This window comes from Pleurodeles waltl, chromosome 2_1, assembly GCF_031143425.1.
Source record: "Pleurodeles waltl isolate 20211129_DDA chromosome 2_1, aPleWal1.hap1.20221129, whole genome shotgun sequence".
Classification (NCBI taxonomy): domain Eukaryota; kingdom Metazoa; phylum Chordata; class Amphibia; order Caudata; family Salamandridae; genus Pleurodeles; species Pleurodeles waltl.
The window spans coordinates 740631320-740648737 of NC_090438.1; the positions used below are offsets into that span (position 1 = coordinate 740631320).

General features: G+C 41.1%; 1 protein-coding gene across 2 annotated transcripts in view; it reads left to right on the plus strand.

Moving 5' to 3' along the window:
- RPP40 (ribonuclease P/MRP subunit p40) overlaps positions 1-17418 on the plus strand; it is a 384234-nt gene that overhangs the window by 332045 nt on the left and 34771 nt on the right. For both annotated transcript variants that reach the window (XM_069217495.1, XM_069217502.1), the window contains exon 7: positions 5997-6131. In XM_069217495.1, the coding sequence (XP_069073596.1) occupies positions 5997-6131 (135 nt within the window). The remainder of the gene's footprint in view (positions 1-5996; positions 6132-17418) is intronic.

Consider the following 17418-nt stretch of genomic DNA (forward strand, 5'->3'; position numbering starts at 1 on the left):
TCCAAAGGTACACCGGTTAGCCAAAACAGCCCACGTGTGTTCCCAGTATTATGTGAATCTTTGCTTCTCGAAAACCGGACGTAAAAGGCCAGAGTTGGTATTTTGTAGATTAGTGACTTGCGGCTTCAGAGTAGGTGCCAGCACACGCTTGACAATTGCCTGACTCGTACTGAAAAAAGAAACCGCGTCATCCCACCAGAATTTTGATTAGCTGCTTTACCTACTGTTAGGGATTCCTTTACCATGTAGTTGCATTTATGACTTAACTGAGAAAGAAAATTAAGACCTATGGCTCCATTTCAAGGAAAGCTTCAAAAGTAGGTTGTCAGCATTTTAAAAGATGTGCCTTTGGTTTAGTTGGGCTCAGGTAAGGAGTAGAGTACCATGCTTGCCTGATTGCCAGCTGATTATTACTGTTAAGGTTGGGAGTCCACTGTCATTATCCCTGGTTTACGGCATCAGGTTGGTGATGCAATCATTTTTATACTTGTGAGTGACATACCACCACGTCAGAGTCCTAGAGGGGCTAACTAGAAGACTGGATTTAGCATAAAAAAGTGTTTATTTCAGTCCTTTTAGTGCCCTGATGCTTTTCATTCTTTAATTTTGTGATTCTTTAATTTTGTGATAGGAATTTTTCGAATGCGTTTCACCCACGGAATGTTAATGACATTTTTTTTTTCTGGAACTTAAGAGGGAATTTACAACTTGTGACGACTGAGATACAGCAGCTGCATAACAAGCAACTGTATGAAAAGTTGGATCAGTGGGTGTTCTATGCGTGTTCCATACTATTCTTGTAACTGATCATCACCACATCTGCACTATACGAATTATAATTTTCTAGCTATTACTCATTAGCCACTTTGAATATCTCCGAAGAATGGAGGCGCTATCTATTAAGTGCAGGATACTTTGTCACTTCCCCCACAGCTTATTGTTCCTAAAACCCGCTAGAGCTTTATGATACGCAGTTCAGTTGGTCACAGTGCTTTCAAGAGTACTGCTTTCAGATTACCTATGAGCCAAGAGGCGGATGCTCTCTCTGCACTGGCTTTTTACGAAAGACTCCCTGACTCACTCGGCCTCACATTGTTTCTAGAAAATGATTCATAGGCCATGTGATACATGCTAAACTTTTTTTCTGATCTACAAGTGACTCCTGCATCAGGAGACTATCCACAACTTCAACACAACCCCTCCAATTCTTTCAGTGAAATAATTTTTTACCGAAGGTTCCACACCCATTCCAGTTTTCACAAATTGTGTGACAACACTGACACACTTCATACCAGTAAGAAAACGTTTACAAAAATGTCGCTCATGATTTCTTACAACATGTATTAACAGTGGCATAACAGTGCTAATTTCCAATTTAGGAGTACAGTTTGTATTTCACTTCTGGAAAGCTTTTTGTAAGATCTTGAGCATAGGTGCATGCTTGTTTTCCGGTTTACTTCCACAAACAGATGGAACCAAGTTCTTGAACAGTTCCCCAAATGCTAATTACCCACACAGCATGTGCGGGGCTCATTATTTATCCATGTTCATCATGTACTGGTTTCAGATCCCACTAGCCAGAATGTGCATCCATTGCAAGCAGTTGCCTTCTGTTACACAATCTGCCCAGCATCCAGCTTCAGCACCAACTGGGCACAGACTACAACAGTGCATTGCAGGTATCTCTGCACCATTACCAAATGTACATGTTTTTGGGTGGTGGTCAAGTCGCACCTTACCAGACAACGTAGCTGCTTGGTTTGCTAAAGAAGATCTTGGGGACATTCAGAAGGTTGACCTAGGAATGCAACCTGCCTGTGACTTTGTGGTTTGTAACTCAATTTTTCTTGCTTTCCATTTGCTGGGTTTATTAGTTTTAGGCTGTCCAGCTTAAGTTCGTACCTTCCCTTGCCCAAACCTTATTAACAGTATCCTTCTGAGTGCTCCCTTTCTGTAAACAGGCCTGTAAATCTTGGTCTTATCTCTCGTCTCTGTGCATTCAAAGACTGAGGTCAAATATCAGTGGCTTTCTTTGGAGGGTACTTGTTTACTTTTCTTTCTCTGACTTCAAAGTGAGATGATTTATGTGACAATCCTGCTGCATACTGGAGATAGGAAAGAGTGTTTTTTCTGGCACACAAGATTTAAATGAACTGTATAAGTATATCAGAATTAGAAAAACAAATGAAGCACAGTTTTTGTTGTTTATGGAGTGTGTTGGAAACAAACACTTTATTATGATCAAAACAAACACATTTTTGTCTGTGCACTGTAGAGTTTCATTAGTAAAAAGTTGTCTGTGCAAATGTAATTGTCATTTCATTTGAAAATGTGTTGTCTGTAATGGCAGTGTGCTCCCACACCATGAATACTCCATCCTAGGCCACACCAATCCACTCTGCACAGCTCCACTCTGTGACACTGTACTCCGTGCCACTCAGCAATGCTGCATGATATGCCACTGCACTCTATGCCAGTGCACTTTACTCTGTAGAACGTAACTCTGTGCCCATGCACTATATGCCAATCCACTGTACAAGACTCAAATCTAATCTGCACCACTTCACTCTACACAGCTTTACTCTACACCATTACACTCTATGCCACTCTATGCAACTGCACCCTACCCTGCACCAGTCCATTCTGGGCCACTTCACTCTACTCTGAAACAATCTACTCTATGCCACTAGTCTGCTCCGCTCTTGCACCATTCCACTCTATGCCACTGATTTCTGTGCCACCCTGCTCTTACACAACTGTACTCTGTCACTGGAATCTATGCCACTGCACACTACATCACTGTACTCCACACCATCTCTTTCTACTCCACTGTATACCACTGCACTCTGACACTCCTCTCTGCAACACTGCACTCTCCATCATTGAACTCTACCCCATTCTATTCTGCACTACCCCAAACCACTCTGCATCACTCTACACCACTGAACTTAATGCCACTCGACTCTGCTCTGCTCCACTGCCCTACACCCCTACGCTCTGCACCAGTCTACGCCCCTCTGCTCTGTGCTGCTGCACTCAATGCCACTACACTCTACTCTGTGCCACTCTGCCCCACTCCACTCTGCATCACTCCACTCTACTATGCACCACTGTAATCTACGACACTGCATTTCTACGCTGATGAATTTGATGCCACTGCACTCAGCGCACTCTACTTTGAAACACTCTACACCAATACACTCTACACCAGTCCACTCTACTCTGTGACACTCCAGTGTATGCCACTCTACGCAAATCCACTGCACCCCACTCCAATTCAGGACACTCTATGCCACTCCACAACACTTTACTCAACTCTTAGTGGTTCCACTCCACATTGCTGTCCTCTACGCCACTAACTTTTAGCCATGGTGAACAGCAGCCATGCTTGTGTACAACATGGCTAAAACACATTGGCAAAGGCAATAGCTCTTGCATAGGCGAGACCTATTGGCTTTGCCAATGATTGTTTTTATATTGTCAGTCCAAATTTCAAATGAAAATGCAACTCCTTTTATCACCTAGTATGCCCTCCTCTTTGACAATTCTACTTTCAGCTTTACACAGTCAACATTAGGTGACATAATTTGTTTCTGAAGTACTTGCACGTGTCAAGACATAGTTAGAGTTAGGAATGTAAGGGAGAGGAACACTATGTAATCCCTCCCCAAGTGTTTAGACTTTCAGGCTTTACTGTGGCTAAATGCACGTAATTTTCATTAGTTTGCATGACTCTGTGGTCCACCTCATGCCTTCCAAGAATGGGAGGGAACCTGCATGGCCCGAGGAATTTTATTCCAACAATGTTTAGCGATTTTGTTCAGGTCTGTGAACCTTACAAAGTGAGGGACAGAGCAAAATAATCAGCCATAGTCAGCCAATAAGATTCAACGTCGATTTTGAAGCCTGCATACCTCTGCATTATTTCTTTCCAGCTACCAATGTATTTGTACTTAAAAATGCAAATAAAACACTGGATGGAATAGAAACAGATTTGAAAAAGCGTACAAAAGAAAGTGGAATCAGTTTTTATGGTACATTTGATGAAAGTCACCCAGTTGTGTTTTTCTGTATCCGGTCCCCTGTCTTCATGCGGAAGTTAAAATGGAGAAGTTAAGATTTGGGTTACCGCATGTCCTTATTAACTTTCTGACTTTGCACCCATCCTTCCCTTTCCTCCAGTCTTCTTGAAACTTAATGGGTCGAACAAATGTGAATACTTTTTGTGTTTCTCCCTCTTTTCTTTCCTTTTTTGGATATTGTTTTCTTTATAAAATGTGTTCAAGGTTCCAGATGAAGCATTTATTCTGTGCTTTTATGGAGTTTATAAAGATCGATATGGTGAAGGACTACAGTTACAAGTAGTAAGTATTTCCTGCTAACTAGCCCTTTGCTGGAAATAAGTAGAACTATATATTTACGTGCTTACAATTTAGAGAAATTAATATTACAATTTAAAATGAACAGTTTGAAATCAAATTTATTTTTTATCACTTTTTTAAAGAGAAAAATTGAGTGTACCACACAATATTCAGTGTGAGCTATGCAGAACCAGAAAGGTCGGGGACCACAGAGCCTTCAGACTGAGACTGGGCACAGAAGAACTGATGAACATGGTAGAAAAGGGGGAAGTAGGAGGAACTAGGGGTGCAGGAAGAAGTGAAGGAGGCAGAGGAGATTTTGTAGCGACTGGGAGGAGGGATGGACATGTGGAGCAGGGAATTTGTTGAGAACCAACAGAAGTCTAATGGAAGGAGGAGCTTGTTGTAGAGATTTTCCCATTGAAAAAGACAATGAAAAGATAAATACAAATAAGGTTTACAAAAGTCTTATAGGAAAGAAAAAAAAGGATAGAAACATTAGATTACCTGTTTATTTGACAAAAAGAGAACTGAAGAGAGACCTAGCCGTAGCAGGAGTTCCCTGTTGTCACTCTGGGCCACTGCCCCTAGACATTCGTGCTCTTGTGTTCCCTCACTACCAGAAGCCCCAAGCAAAGCATCAGATTTCCAACTGTGATGAATCGCCCTGCGGAGCTGCAGCGCAGTGCTGTCACCAGCAGGCGCTCAGGATAGCTCGAAATGACAGCAGGCGAAATACCACTGGTCGCTGGAATCCAGAATTGTACCCGTATTCGGCAATGATGTAGTTTTACGACTTTACCCTTCTTGTGGGTAAAGTTATTACTTTAAACACCAGTAGTTAAATTCAACATTAATATTATGATCTATTTGACTGTATACATCTGAGTTCTGTGTTTGGCACAAACGATATAGCAGCCTTATTTGATAAGAAAAAAACGGCACTTTACCATTAAAGCATACTAGCCCTGCTTGAAAGCTATTAAGGTGTCCTAACGAGATGCAGTGCATTCCAGGGAAAAGATAGTCTCTCTTAGCTAAATTATCATATTTGGAAATAAGAGTGCTCAGGTGTATCCCCACTAGAACAAAATGGATGACCTTGGTCAAAGCAGTGCCTTGGGGTTATTTTTAATATTGTCCTGTTTAGCATAGAAAACCTGCATTAGAAGTAGAGCCTGGCACCATCAGAGTTCCCTATTTCAAATGTTTAGACAGTCTGAATGTAACAAGCCTGCCTGTGTCAATTAGGCGAGAGTGAGATAAAAACATAATTCTGCATTAAGTTAATGACTTTCCAAAGCATTTGCTTTAAATAGCGAATCCTATTGGCTTTATCAGTGCCTTTTTCAATTGTTAGTAATTTGGTGCACACGTTCTTTTGCAGAGTAGCCTATGTTTTTTTTTTAATATTCAGCGAGGGCTCCTGGAAAATATTGCTCGCTTAATGTTACTTGTGCAACTTCGAGGTGTCTGTGTTATTAGTTTAATAGTGGGAGCATCCTTGGAACAACTAAGAAGCAAACCTACTAAAATAATTGTGCATGAATTATCTGTTGGCTTTTTCCCTTTTCCGTCTCTTAGAACGAATGTATAAACAATACTTTCTTTGTTTCCATTTTTTTTTTTTTTTAGCAATAATCACGCTGATAGTTTTATATCAACATATGGCTGTCCCGATCCTAGCACAGTACTGGATCAAGCTTATCTGTGCACTGTCAGTGGCTTCATTATTCCTGATAAAGTTTATGAACTGTTGGAGCACTTACGGTAAGAGATAAATGTGTGTGGTTTAAAAATAGAATTCCCATGCAGCTCTCATAGGGAAACGTTCCATGGGTTCACAAGTACCAGCTTCTTAACTGAAAATGAGCTCGTCTGCTGGGCAGTCTGTTTCCTGGTCCTTGTATGACAATAGAATTTAAAATCTATACTCCTGTGAGCCCAATCTTAAATTGCACTCTCGACCACAGCAAAGCTAAAGAATAATATGGCAGTTGTGTGTCCTTGTCCCCGGGGTACACATCTGGGTGCAGTTTTATATTTTGGCAATTTATGTCTCCCTTGCCCTTACCATGTTGTGCGCGCCCCCTCCCCCCAGTGGTTTTCGCAGAAGCATGTAAGGTCTGGGTGGAAGCTTGTGCACTCTGCGTCATGAAGCGTACTGGAGCTGTTCCATTGTAGGCACCATCCTTAGGTGCCACCTTTGCCTCCGGCATGACAGTAAAACTTCAGGAAACAACTTTGTTAATTACACCCGCTTGTCACCTCTGTTTGCATTGCTTGGTGTCCCACTTTTTGTTTTCTCCACAGTGAGTATTTTCAGCCCTTAATAAGTGGCAGAGGAGCCGCCTGTGTTTCTGAAACGTCATGTGTGTATCTGGTGGTCTCCGGCAATGCACACTGAAGCAGATATTTTAATTTGACAGTAAGGGACCTCGCCATTATTGTACCCTCCCTTTGACCGGCGTGCTCATTTGCTATCCTTTACTGTGCGCAGTTCAGCATTACCAGCACTGCCAGTGTAACGAAGACCCATCTTGAGATTGGCCTTAACATGTTGGCATTTGCAATCCAATTTCACATGACGCCGAATTGTGGCAGACAGCTGAAATTGATTTTTATTGCTTTGGCTAACACTGGCTTGTGACATAATAGTCACTTTTTTGCACTGTGAAAACTGAACTGTTGACAGCAGTTAAAAATTATGAAGATTCATGTCCCTTGTTAGCACTCAGCAGAATATCAGTAATTACGTTCATAGTTCGTTTTCAGCTCCATTTTTTCACCAGGAACTGGACCCCTGTTGAGGCTGTTTTTGGGTCTTTGTCCACTCTTAGAAGAAGGGTGGTTCTAATGAGACTGGGATGGGTATGAAAAGCTTTCTTGAAAAGCCTTATCTTCATGTTCATTTTGAAGGAAGATAGATTTAGATTAAGGATCCACAGGTAGAGAATTCCAAAGGTGTATGCCCATTAGATGGACTTTATGATTAAAGCTGGTTTGTGTAGTGTCCCTTGATCTCATGTTACTACTTGGCATCTGTTGTGCAGCCAGTGACTGCAAGAATTTTAGGCTGTGGCCAAATCTAGTACCAATAGAAAGCAGATTACTCTGATCTCCACACTCTTAAACACCGGAAGCAAGTTAAGATTTTCAATCACTATGGTAATGTGAGTTGCTTATGTTTTATTTTTACAAACCAGCATCATTATCTTGTGTTCTGTGGAACTTCTGGACCTCTTTCTTGTGTACGATAATGAATATTATGTTGCAATATTTCAGATGAAGTGGTACCAGGAGCCTCCTAATTCCAGTGCTCCGTCTTAACTGACATAGGTACACAATGGTAGAATGTTGCTTTTCATATGCCAACCTCATTGCCTTCTCCTTCCTATGATTTCTTCAATCCACTACGGTTCATCCAGTTACTACATATTGTATAGTGCTTGAGGAGCCTGCCCTAGCCATATCTATCAGGACTTTAAGGGGCCCATAGTGATCCATCCCTGGTGGGTTAACACAGCACCAGCTCCTGGCTATATCTCCTTTAGCTATGACAAGGGCTAGACAGAGAAGGGCAAGTGTGTATTTATTGATTTCTAACTCAGTACACCAAGCAGAACTCTCTATTGTGTTTAATTAGTATTCACTCCCAGGACCTTCTCTAAAGTATGGATTATTTCATGCCCAATGGATTATACCTGAGGGTATGACCATGCGTAGTATCAGAAATCCCTAGAGGATTCTCCACATCTGAGGTATTCAGGGGAGTGCACCCAACCAAAGTACCAGATATTCTGTCTGGTGAGGTAGAGTCTGTGAAGATATTTGAAGTGAATCATTCTAAAGTATGTAGTTAAAGCTGCTTCTGGAGGGGCCTTGAGTGCCTCCTGCCATTTCTCATCTGTGTTTCCACAATTTCCTCACATGCCCGCCTAATTGTGTAGCAAAAGTGTCATCGTTAGTCTCTAATGAGAAGTAGAGCATTGATAGTGTGCATTTTCCCATGTCCTCTATTAGTAGTTTAACTCTGAGTGGGTTAGTCTGGGAGGTCTGTACGATCTTCAGAGGGAGAAGGAGTGTCACAGTTTTCAAGTATTTGAAGAATTATGCTTATGCATGTCAAATTTGGCCTGAAGTTTCACAAATGAACGGAAGGCGCTGTAGGATATCTGCCTTCTCAGTGTAAGCTCACCAACCGTAAGATTCCCCTCCATGGATTCTCCTTCTTGCTAGAGTCATAATGGAGAAATTCCATGTTGCAGGAACTTATTAACTTATGTAACTTCTCTGTGTATCTGTAACTGCTGTTGATGCTGTGGTATCATCTTTGTACGAAATTGGATTATTAATTGGGATGGGTGACTGGCTACCTCAAGGAATAACCTCAAAATTTGTCAGGGTGAACGCTTTAAGTCGCCAAATTCACCTGATGTCAACCCCTGGATAGCTATGGCACAGAGCAAACAGGCTTAACATAAAGCAATGTGTAAAGCATTTATGCAGGACCGAAGCAGTAATAACAGATTTTATCTTCTGTCTTTAGTACTTTAAGTCCCAATCTAACATAGGGGTACGGCCCCCCAAAACCTCAAGGGATGCACTTAAAGACTCACCGAGTGTAAGGCAGAGGTCAAATAGCAGTATCTAGTCCGGGGCCAGGAGCCACTGGTCATCTGGACAGTTGTAGGAAAAGGCCTCTTTTTGCATGTTGTGTCCGTATAACTTTAACAGTAGGTCAGCGATATGGCCCTGAAAGTCCACTTCTTTGTCCTGTGTACAAGAGGGAGACTAGGTCCAGTTCTTTAGGGCTCGTTTCAGGTCTCAGACAGCAGGTTCAGTTCTCTTCAGATCTTCCACAGGCCTAGTAGTGTTCTGAGATGGGTGCCTGGAGCTGCGGCATGGCTTGCTGCCATAAGTTAATGAGTGGGAGTGACTTCGGGGCATGCTCTGACCAATGGGGTAGAAGTTCACGGGGTGAATCCTACCCCCTTTGGACATTATCAAGATGGAAGAAATCTTCACTCACACTAAATGCGGACTCTGAGGGCCGACGATGTGTGTAGGGGCTGTACTATCGCAATCCTAGTGCCCTTCCACATCCCACTAACTGTATCCCCATTAAACCCAGAGACAGATGTTTGGTAGAACAAAAGTAGGGTTTTCCAGTAACTAGACAGATTGGTTTAGTTGAGCTAACCCTCTAAGGAAAAACTCAGCAAGGGGAACTTTAAATGGCTACCGGACCTTGTGGACAGTACTAAACGTAGAAAAAATATCTGTCACCTACAAATCATATTTAACAGTCCGACATCCACTTCTCCCAAGCAATTTTATAGCAAAGGAAGGTCATGCAACATATTTACGCATATTATCTTGGAGCATTGGTGGCTTGGCATCAGGTAGAGCTCATCAACTGGACAGACATCTGTTGTTTCCAGTAGACATGGCCTCTTGCTGAGGTGCCTCTGGATGGGTATGCTGAAGATTAATTGACCTGAAGATAAGCCCCAGAACAGAAAGCAAACCTTTTCCCCTACTTGTGAATATACTAGTTGAGGCCTGAACGTGAGGCCTGCATACATTAACAATCTATCCCTCCTGACAGCCCTGGAATAATGTACACATTTAAGGATGGTGAATTTGTCCAGATAAAAATATGAGATGATATCTTCTGCCACCTTGAGCATAATAGCATCCAATCTAAACCAGATAGCAAGCTACAAGCTGGGCATGGAACCGCTAACCCTAGTATTCTTTAGTACAATGACTGAGAAAATTGCATTGTTTTAGATAAAAACCTGTTCCTTTCTAATGAGAACCTTATAAGGAACAACCCCCCACTGGTTGGTTTTATGCAGAATATTACTGTAAGAAAGACATTTCGCTGGCTCTAACAAGTAAAACCTTACTTGCTTCTGAAGTATGCTTCGTATGCTTCAAAAGAAAATACTAAAAACTGCTCATTCAAAAAAAGCCTCGAATGTAAGAGCAAACAACACCAAGTAGTTCTAGAAGATGGTCTTGTTGATGTGTAATGAGCGAAGCCAGAAGGTTGAACACTACAGTGGGGCTAATGTATGCGTGACTCAGCCTATAAGGATATATAGACAAGACTCCAATCCAGCCCGATGTGTGCAGAAAACTCTTGATGTTGGCAGCATCACCAGTTTGCACCTTCTCCATTCTGAGCTAATGAAAGCTATAAGGTGGCAAAAATCTAATAAAGCTCCCTGTCCTAATGTGGGTCATGTGGACCTTTTCTTAGCAGACCCATATTTCAGGGCTTGTATTTTGGTGAAGATCTACAGTGCTGCGCTTCAGTCAGTTTGCATTCCTCAGTCCTGTTGATTCTCTATATTGGACCCTCTGCACAGGAAAGGCAGTCACACTGACCCACGAGTTATAGACCTATCTTACTTTTTGATGCTGTGGGGATAATAGTTGGCCCAGTACTCTTGAATCAGCTGCTGGGTTAGGCTGATGTTCAAAAGGTGTTAACCAACTGCCAGAAAGCTTTTAGCAAGGAGATTGGCAACCTAGATCAGTATTTCAACTTTATTCAGTATGTACTAAATATGTGACAATTACAGAGTTCCCACCTTACCTCACATTCATCGATCTGAGGTCTGCCTTTGATGTGGTATTTAGACAAAAGCTCTAAGCACTCTCCATCTACTGGGTGTCGAAACCATCTCTGTTGGCAGCTATCAAATTTGTTCACTTCTGCAGTTTAACATAAATCTGATTCAGTTCAGATGGGGAAGGCAGCCACATCTTCGCCATCCACTCTGGGGTTGGTCAGGGTTGCGCCATGGCCCTCTCTACTATTTAGCTGATTTATAAATTTATGTCACTGTCTGTCTGGAGGAGACGGATATAGATTCCCCTAAGCTGCTCTAAGCTCAGGTTCCTATAAAGTTCTATGCGGTTGCTGCTAACTTTGGCAGGAAACTATGCATGAGTGACAAATGTCTGGGGTTCTGCAGAGCAAAATATCAATGAATGTTAAGAAAACCATGGTGTTGAAAACAGGCTTGCAGGTAAAGAGACCTTTCAAGAGAGGGTGAGGAATTGCTAGAAAAGGTTGATCAGTTTGAGATTCTTGACTTACGTTTTAATCACTCACTGTATTTGGCAGCCTCACTTAAAGGAATCTATATAAAGTTTAGACCATGCTGCAACTCTGTCCTTAGATTTGCAAAAGGATAGGTAGCCACCCTCTTCCTTCCTTTTTGAAAGTCTGTAGCCAGAAATAAGTTACAGTAACTCTCTGTGATGCAGAGATTTGGGGTTATAACAAAGTCAGGGACCTGCAAATAATCAAAAATAATTTCCTTCATGTCTTTTTATAATTGAGTTATGGGACCCCTCTGCTCCCCCCTATATGCAGAGCTAGGAATGTGTCCTGTATCAGATATAGCTGCCTTAAGACCTGTTTTACATTGGATTCGCCTTAACATAAACCACCTGGCAAGGTTGTATTTACAATCTGCCATGAAAGTATTTGCTTTAGAATGCATAAAGGCTGTAGCGGGGGGAGGGGGCGGAGTGTGTGAGTAAAGTACTTAATGACAAAGGCTTGGATCATCCAATCAGTGAGAGCACTTCAGCTGTTCAGGAGGCATACTGGCATATGAAATTCATCATCACTAGTGGAAGCGTAAACCCTTTAACTGCCAGCTGTTTAGAGCATTATTCTTATAGCCAAGTCCCAAAGGTAGACTTGCTACAACTGGAACTGAAATGTACATAATGCATAAAGTTCAAGCTAGAATATTTTCCAACTAGAGCTTATCGTTCTAAATGGGTTGCACATCTGTCGCAAAATTGCATATGCACAGAAGGTGGCAAGGACACTTAATCACATTTCCTGCTTTTTTACACAAAACAAATGACCCAAGGTGGAATTGACTTAGCCCTCTGCTCAGGAAGTTAGGAAGAAGATCCTATGGTGGTGCCTCATAACTGTGCTGCAGGACCACTGAAAGTGATATAGGGTCTGATTTAGATGTTGATGGTATTACCGTGTCCCGCCGGTCCCAAACACCGGCAAGTCAACTGTCCTCTGCCCACGGTATTTACATGTATTGCAGCTGGATCACTGACTGCCTCAACGGAGTGCTCTTCTTAGCTGTCGGGCTCCCGCTGACCAAATTTAAATGTTAAAGTCCTGCAGGCAGTGTGCTAGCGACTGATTGCTAACGGCGGGAGACCATTGCTGGAGGCATTGTATAATGACAGTGGCTATTTATTCAAGGTAAGTGACTCACACAAACTGTACCATAGCCACATGTGTCCACCTGGACAATACACAATGCAACACACTACATACACACTATCATCCATTGCCATTCCACCACAACACAACATGTACATGTTGGAAACACACATTGCCAAACATCCATGACACAACATACACACACCATTGATACTACACAGACATGCAACACAACCACAACAACCAACACACCCATCTAGGTACTCACACAAAAGTAAAACTACACACATCACGACAACAACCACAATCAACACTCACATGAATGCTGCATGAAGCAACACAACCAAACATACACAACCGCATCAGACCTATATGCAAGTGGCACACCTACAGACACAACCACATCACCCATTCCAGCTCCCTCTTCCTTAACCAGCCAATCCAAATCACATACACGTACTGACTCACATACACAACTGGACTCACAATATCACAGGTACATGTTCCATTGCAATGTGCACATATGGACATGGTGACAAGTGTGATGCCATCATTATTGTGATTGCAATGAATACTGACACCACAGTAACAATTGTGTATGTGTTCGGCATGTGTTTTGTACTAGGGTGTTCCCAACATATGCATGTCACAGGTATTTAAAAAAAATAAAAAACTGACATGTATATGACTGCAGTAGTTCCGAGCTCATGTGCAGTGACAACTCAACGTGCACAGGTAATGCGGGATCCCTACCGTCAAGTAGTAACAGCAGGGTTCGTGGGTCCTCTGTTGTCCAGTCACAGCAGCGACAGCAGGTTATGTTCAGTCAAAAACAGAAGTTGAAACGGGAAAAAATATGTTTTTTCCTCATTTCCCTTCCAATCCGCCAACTCAGGTATGGAGGTAACACAGCCACAGTTGGCTTGGCGGGAAGGCACATTGTAATCTGCTCAGCGGAAAAGGTGGGTGGATTTCCGCCGGCAGCCACTATTTTCAATGGCACCGTAGATGCAGGTAGGATTCTTGGTAGAGTCCGCAGTTCATTGGTGGTCTTTTGTCTGTGGACCACCAACATCTAAATCGGGCAGGCGGACCGCCAAGGCAGCGGATCGGTTTTTCAATGGAAAACTGACGTCAGGACCTTTACCGCCAAGATCTAAATCGGGCCCGTAGTTTGCACTTTCGCCTCCTGCATATGTCTCTTTGGTTTATTTTGAGAAATGAACAAACAAAAGGCTGAATCGAATGCCTGCTTTGTAAGTCAAGTAAATTTGTGCCATTGACTGACAAAGCGTTTCTGTATTATAAAGTTTGCACTAAAATTCATTTTACTGTGGTTTTACTGTCCTTATTGTGATTTTAACATGGTTGTATAACAGCTTATTTAGCCATTATTTCTGAATTTTACTCTTACCTTTTTGAAAGTTGTATTTAGTTTTAGTTTTTGTAAAGTGTTGGATGTTGTGGCTTTAAGCTGAAACATTTATAATAACCACACTATAAAGAAATTGTTTTGGCATCCTGTTCACGCCCCCTGAAGTGTACCCCATGCATTATGTATAAAGCAGACCTGTGAAGCAGGGTGTGATACCGTAATGTAAAAAAAAGGCCCACTGTGATTGGAATCCTGCCTGATTAAGGGTGTGGGGGTTAGAAGGGGCCTGTTTGTGTGGTGTTGTGTGGTGCTCCCACAAATCAAGCTAAGGATGCTAACTTAATTTTTATCCACTAATTCCAAACGTATTTGCTTCTGGAGTCCGTTTTAAAGTTAAAAATTTTTATTTTGATATGTATACACTTAATCTGCCAATATTTTGTATTTTGTTTGTTTCCAGACAATTATGGGCCCTCTGATATGATTCTGTAGAACCCAGGTGTCCGCAGACCACGCTTCAGAGCGTTGGAAACTTTTGAAAAGTGGCATTATATTGGCATGGAGTTTTTTTTTGTTTTTTTTTTTTCCTCCGGGCAGTAGAGAATTTGTTGATAGGAAAAACGATTGATTTATGACAGTCACGCTACCTACATGTACCATGCTAAAAAACACAATGAGTTAAATCACATATTATACACTATAGCTTAGAAACAGGATTAAATAAATATTGTCAATGCCCCAATAGTTTCTCCTGGCAAGACTTTAGGCAATAGAGAAACCGACATAAAATGAAAAGTACTTGAAACAATCACCAAAACCAGCTTTTAGAGGAGGCATATTCCGATGCTTTATAAATGTGAACACAAATGGATGTCCCAAGGTGATTCTATTACCCATGGCTTCAATACCATAGATGAATGTATTCATGATATAACAAAACATAATTCTCCAGATTGAGCCTCACAAGACCAGCTTTTTAGGATTCCTGAGACCATATACTGACCCTCAGCCTCTGGATTGTGAGCGACCTTGCTGCAAGGACTATTTTGTGATTACAGTACTATTTTATTTTGTCTCTTTATGACTTAATTACATCAAATATGTAGTTATGCATTTCGTGGCTTTCAAGCTGTTTATTTTTGTAAAACAATTTGACTATTTTCTCCATTCTCAAAATATCTATTTTGTCCAGATTTGGGCTTCCCTCTGTACACATACTATATCCTCCTTTTTTAAATCATCTTTCTGTGTAGGGCCCGCTTCATTCCTATGGATATCACCAAGGAGGACACAGACTGTTAGTGTGCCCAAGATAGTTTCCACGTCACATTAGCATGGTTTGCTCGCTTGTGCTTTAGTTACTGTGCAAACCAGGGAATGCAGCAATGTAATTCAATTTTCACTATACTTTGGCCAGAAGTCAGTTTGCAGTAATTTGACTTTACCTCTCTTCCAGTCTGTAAGTAATGGAATTAATCCTACCCTTAAGAATACCCCAGTTATCCTGCGTTTTGGTCCTAGCTTAATTTCTGCCTCATCACCACCAACAGGAGCCATTCTCTTCATCTATAATTACCACTGCAGAACTGTATAATTTAGCTACATGTAAGGCCACTTTGAGTATTTTTTGGTGTCCTCACCAATATGTCTCATAGAGTGGCTAGAAGATTTTTTTTTAACCAAGGCCCTTTCTTTTTTAGATGCAAACAGAAACAACTGTTTTTGTAAGTACTTTTACCACACGTGTCACATTTTTTTTTTTGCAGTACTCTAATTCCCTACATGTTCACAATCGGCTGACCGAAACACCCAGCCTCAATAATTGCCATTTTTATGGGCTAGTCCTTCAATTTGTAAATCCCCTCTTACCTATTTCTGTTTTAAGTTCTTATAAAGTAGTGGAGAGTTTAAAACACCATCAACAGTTCCTGTTACCAAGACTAGAAACTATTCAGCATAGGCTGTGGATGCTTTTTCCCAAAACACTTTGTTCTCCGTCAAGAATGGCACCGTTTTTTTTTAATTTCCCCTGATGCAGATGGATAAACCCGTTTACTGATTGTCTGGTTTTTTACGCCGTATGATCACATACCACGCTGAGCACTTATCTTTCTCTTTACTGTTTTTTGATCTCGTATTACAATTGACTTTACTATATAAAAGATTACATGTATTACATTTTAGTATATAAAGTAGTACTACTTACTACAAAATGCAATTCTCAAACCTACAAGTTTGAATCTCCATCTCTTCATGCTTTTGTGTGGGAATATCCACTCTCTTCATGCTTTTGTGTGGGAATATCCACACACATGTAAGTTTATACATGTATAAATGTGGGCGGGACCAGGGAATGGGTACTTACTACCAAGTCAGAGGGGGTTATGAAGGAGGACTGATGGGCTTAGAGAGAGGCATGTGCACCCACCCACAAAAGAGTGAATCCATTGCTGTTCATAAACTGCACTACAGGCAAACGGACCCAAAGCAGTAGTAAATGTAAGTCTTGCATCACACATGGCCAAGCACTGGCAATGCAACACCGTCCTCTAGAAAAAAAGGAGGGAGGGGCTTAAAATAAAACCCTATAGAAAATAGTATCAAATGTAATTATTTCTACTAGTTAAAATATAAATACATTTGATTTAATTTTAAAGTATCTAAAGATAAAACATTTTATTTTATTTTAAAATATTTTAATAACTTTTTGGGAAATTAACAACTATACTAACATTGTTTATTCAAATATGATTAAATGACTTAGTTAATTCTATGCATCACTTATCAATGTTTAATTCATAAAAATGTTTTTTAGCTTTAGGTGGACATTTGTTCTTAATATAATGTTCACAAAAATGTTAATGTGAAATATGTAAATCAAATATTTAATTCCAAATTAAGTGCTGTAGCTTTTTTGGGTTATACATTTAAAATAAATATATAACAATAATTTGCATTAATATTATATTGTAAATAATTTTTATCAAGTCTACTAAATGTTTTTACTTTCCCCAGTACTTCCCCATATGGAGACCCCTGCAGAGTGCTCTCTATGTTAAAGTATAGAAAAATTGTTACATTAATTTGTAAATTCTAAAATGGTTTATTAAGATATGTTAGGCACTTTTACCACACCGAACTTAGAGCAGTATCTAAGTGCAACATTGGCAGTATCCCAGACAGTTCCTTTCTACTCAGATACGTATTCTGTAGCCAGGAAAGGAAAATATTCATAGTTATGTTCACATCCTACAATGTGGAGTAGTGTGGGTATAGAGAGGTGAATGCCCCTATGGAGTTTCTGTGCCAGCGGGTGGTCGCCCACTTGTGCATCATCTACCTGGAGGTGACCTGCTGATATGGCAGAGTGGAAATTGTTCACTGACCTGTAAGCACTGCCCTGAGAAGTAATTTCTGACAATTTTAGCATGTGTACCACAGCTGGCCCAAGGGGATGC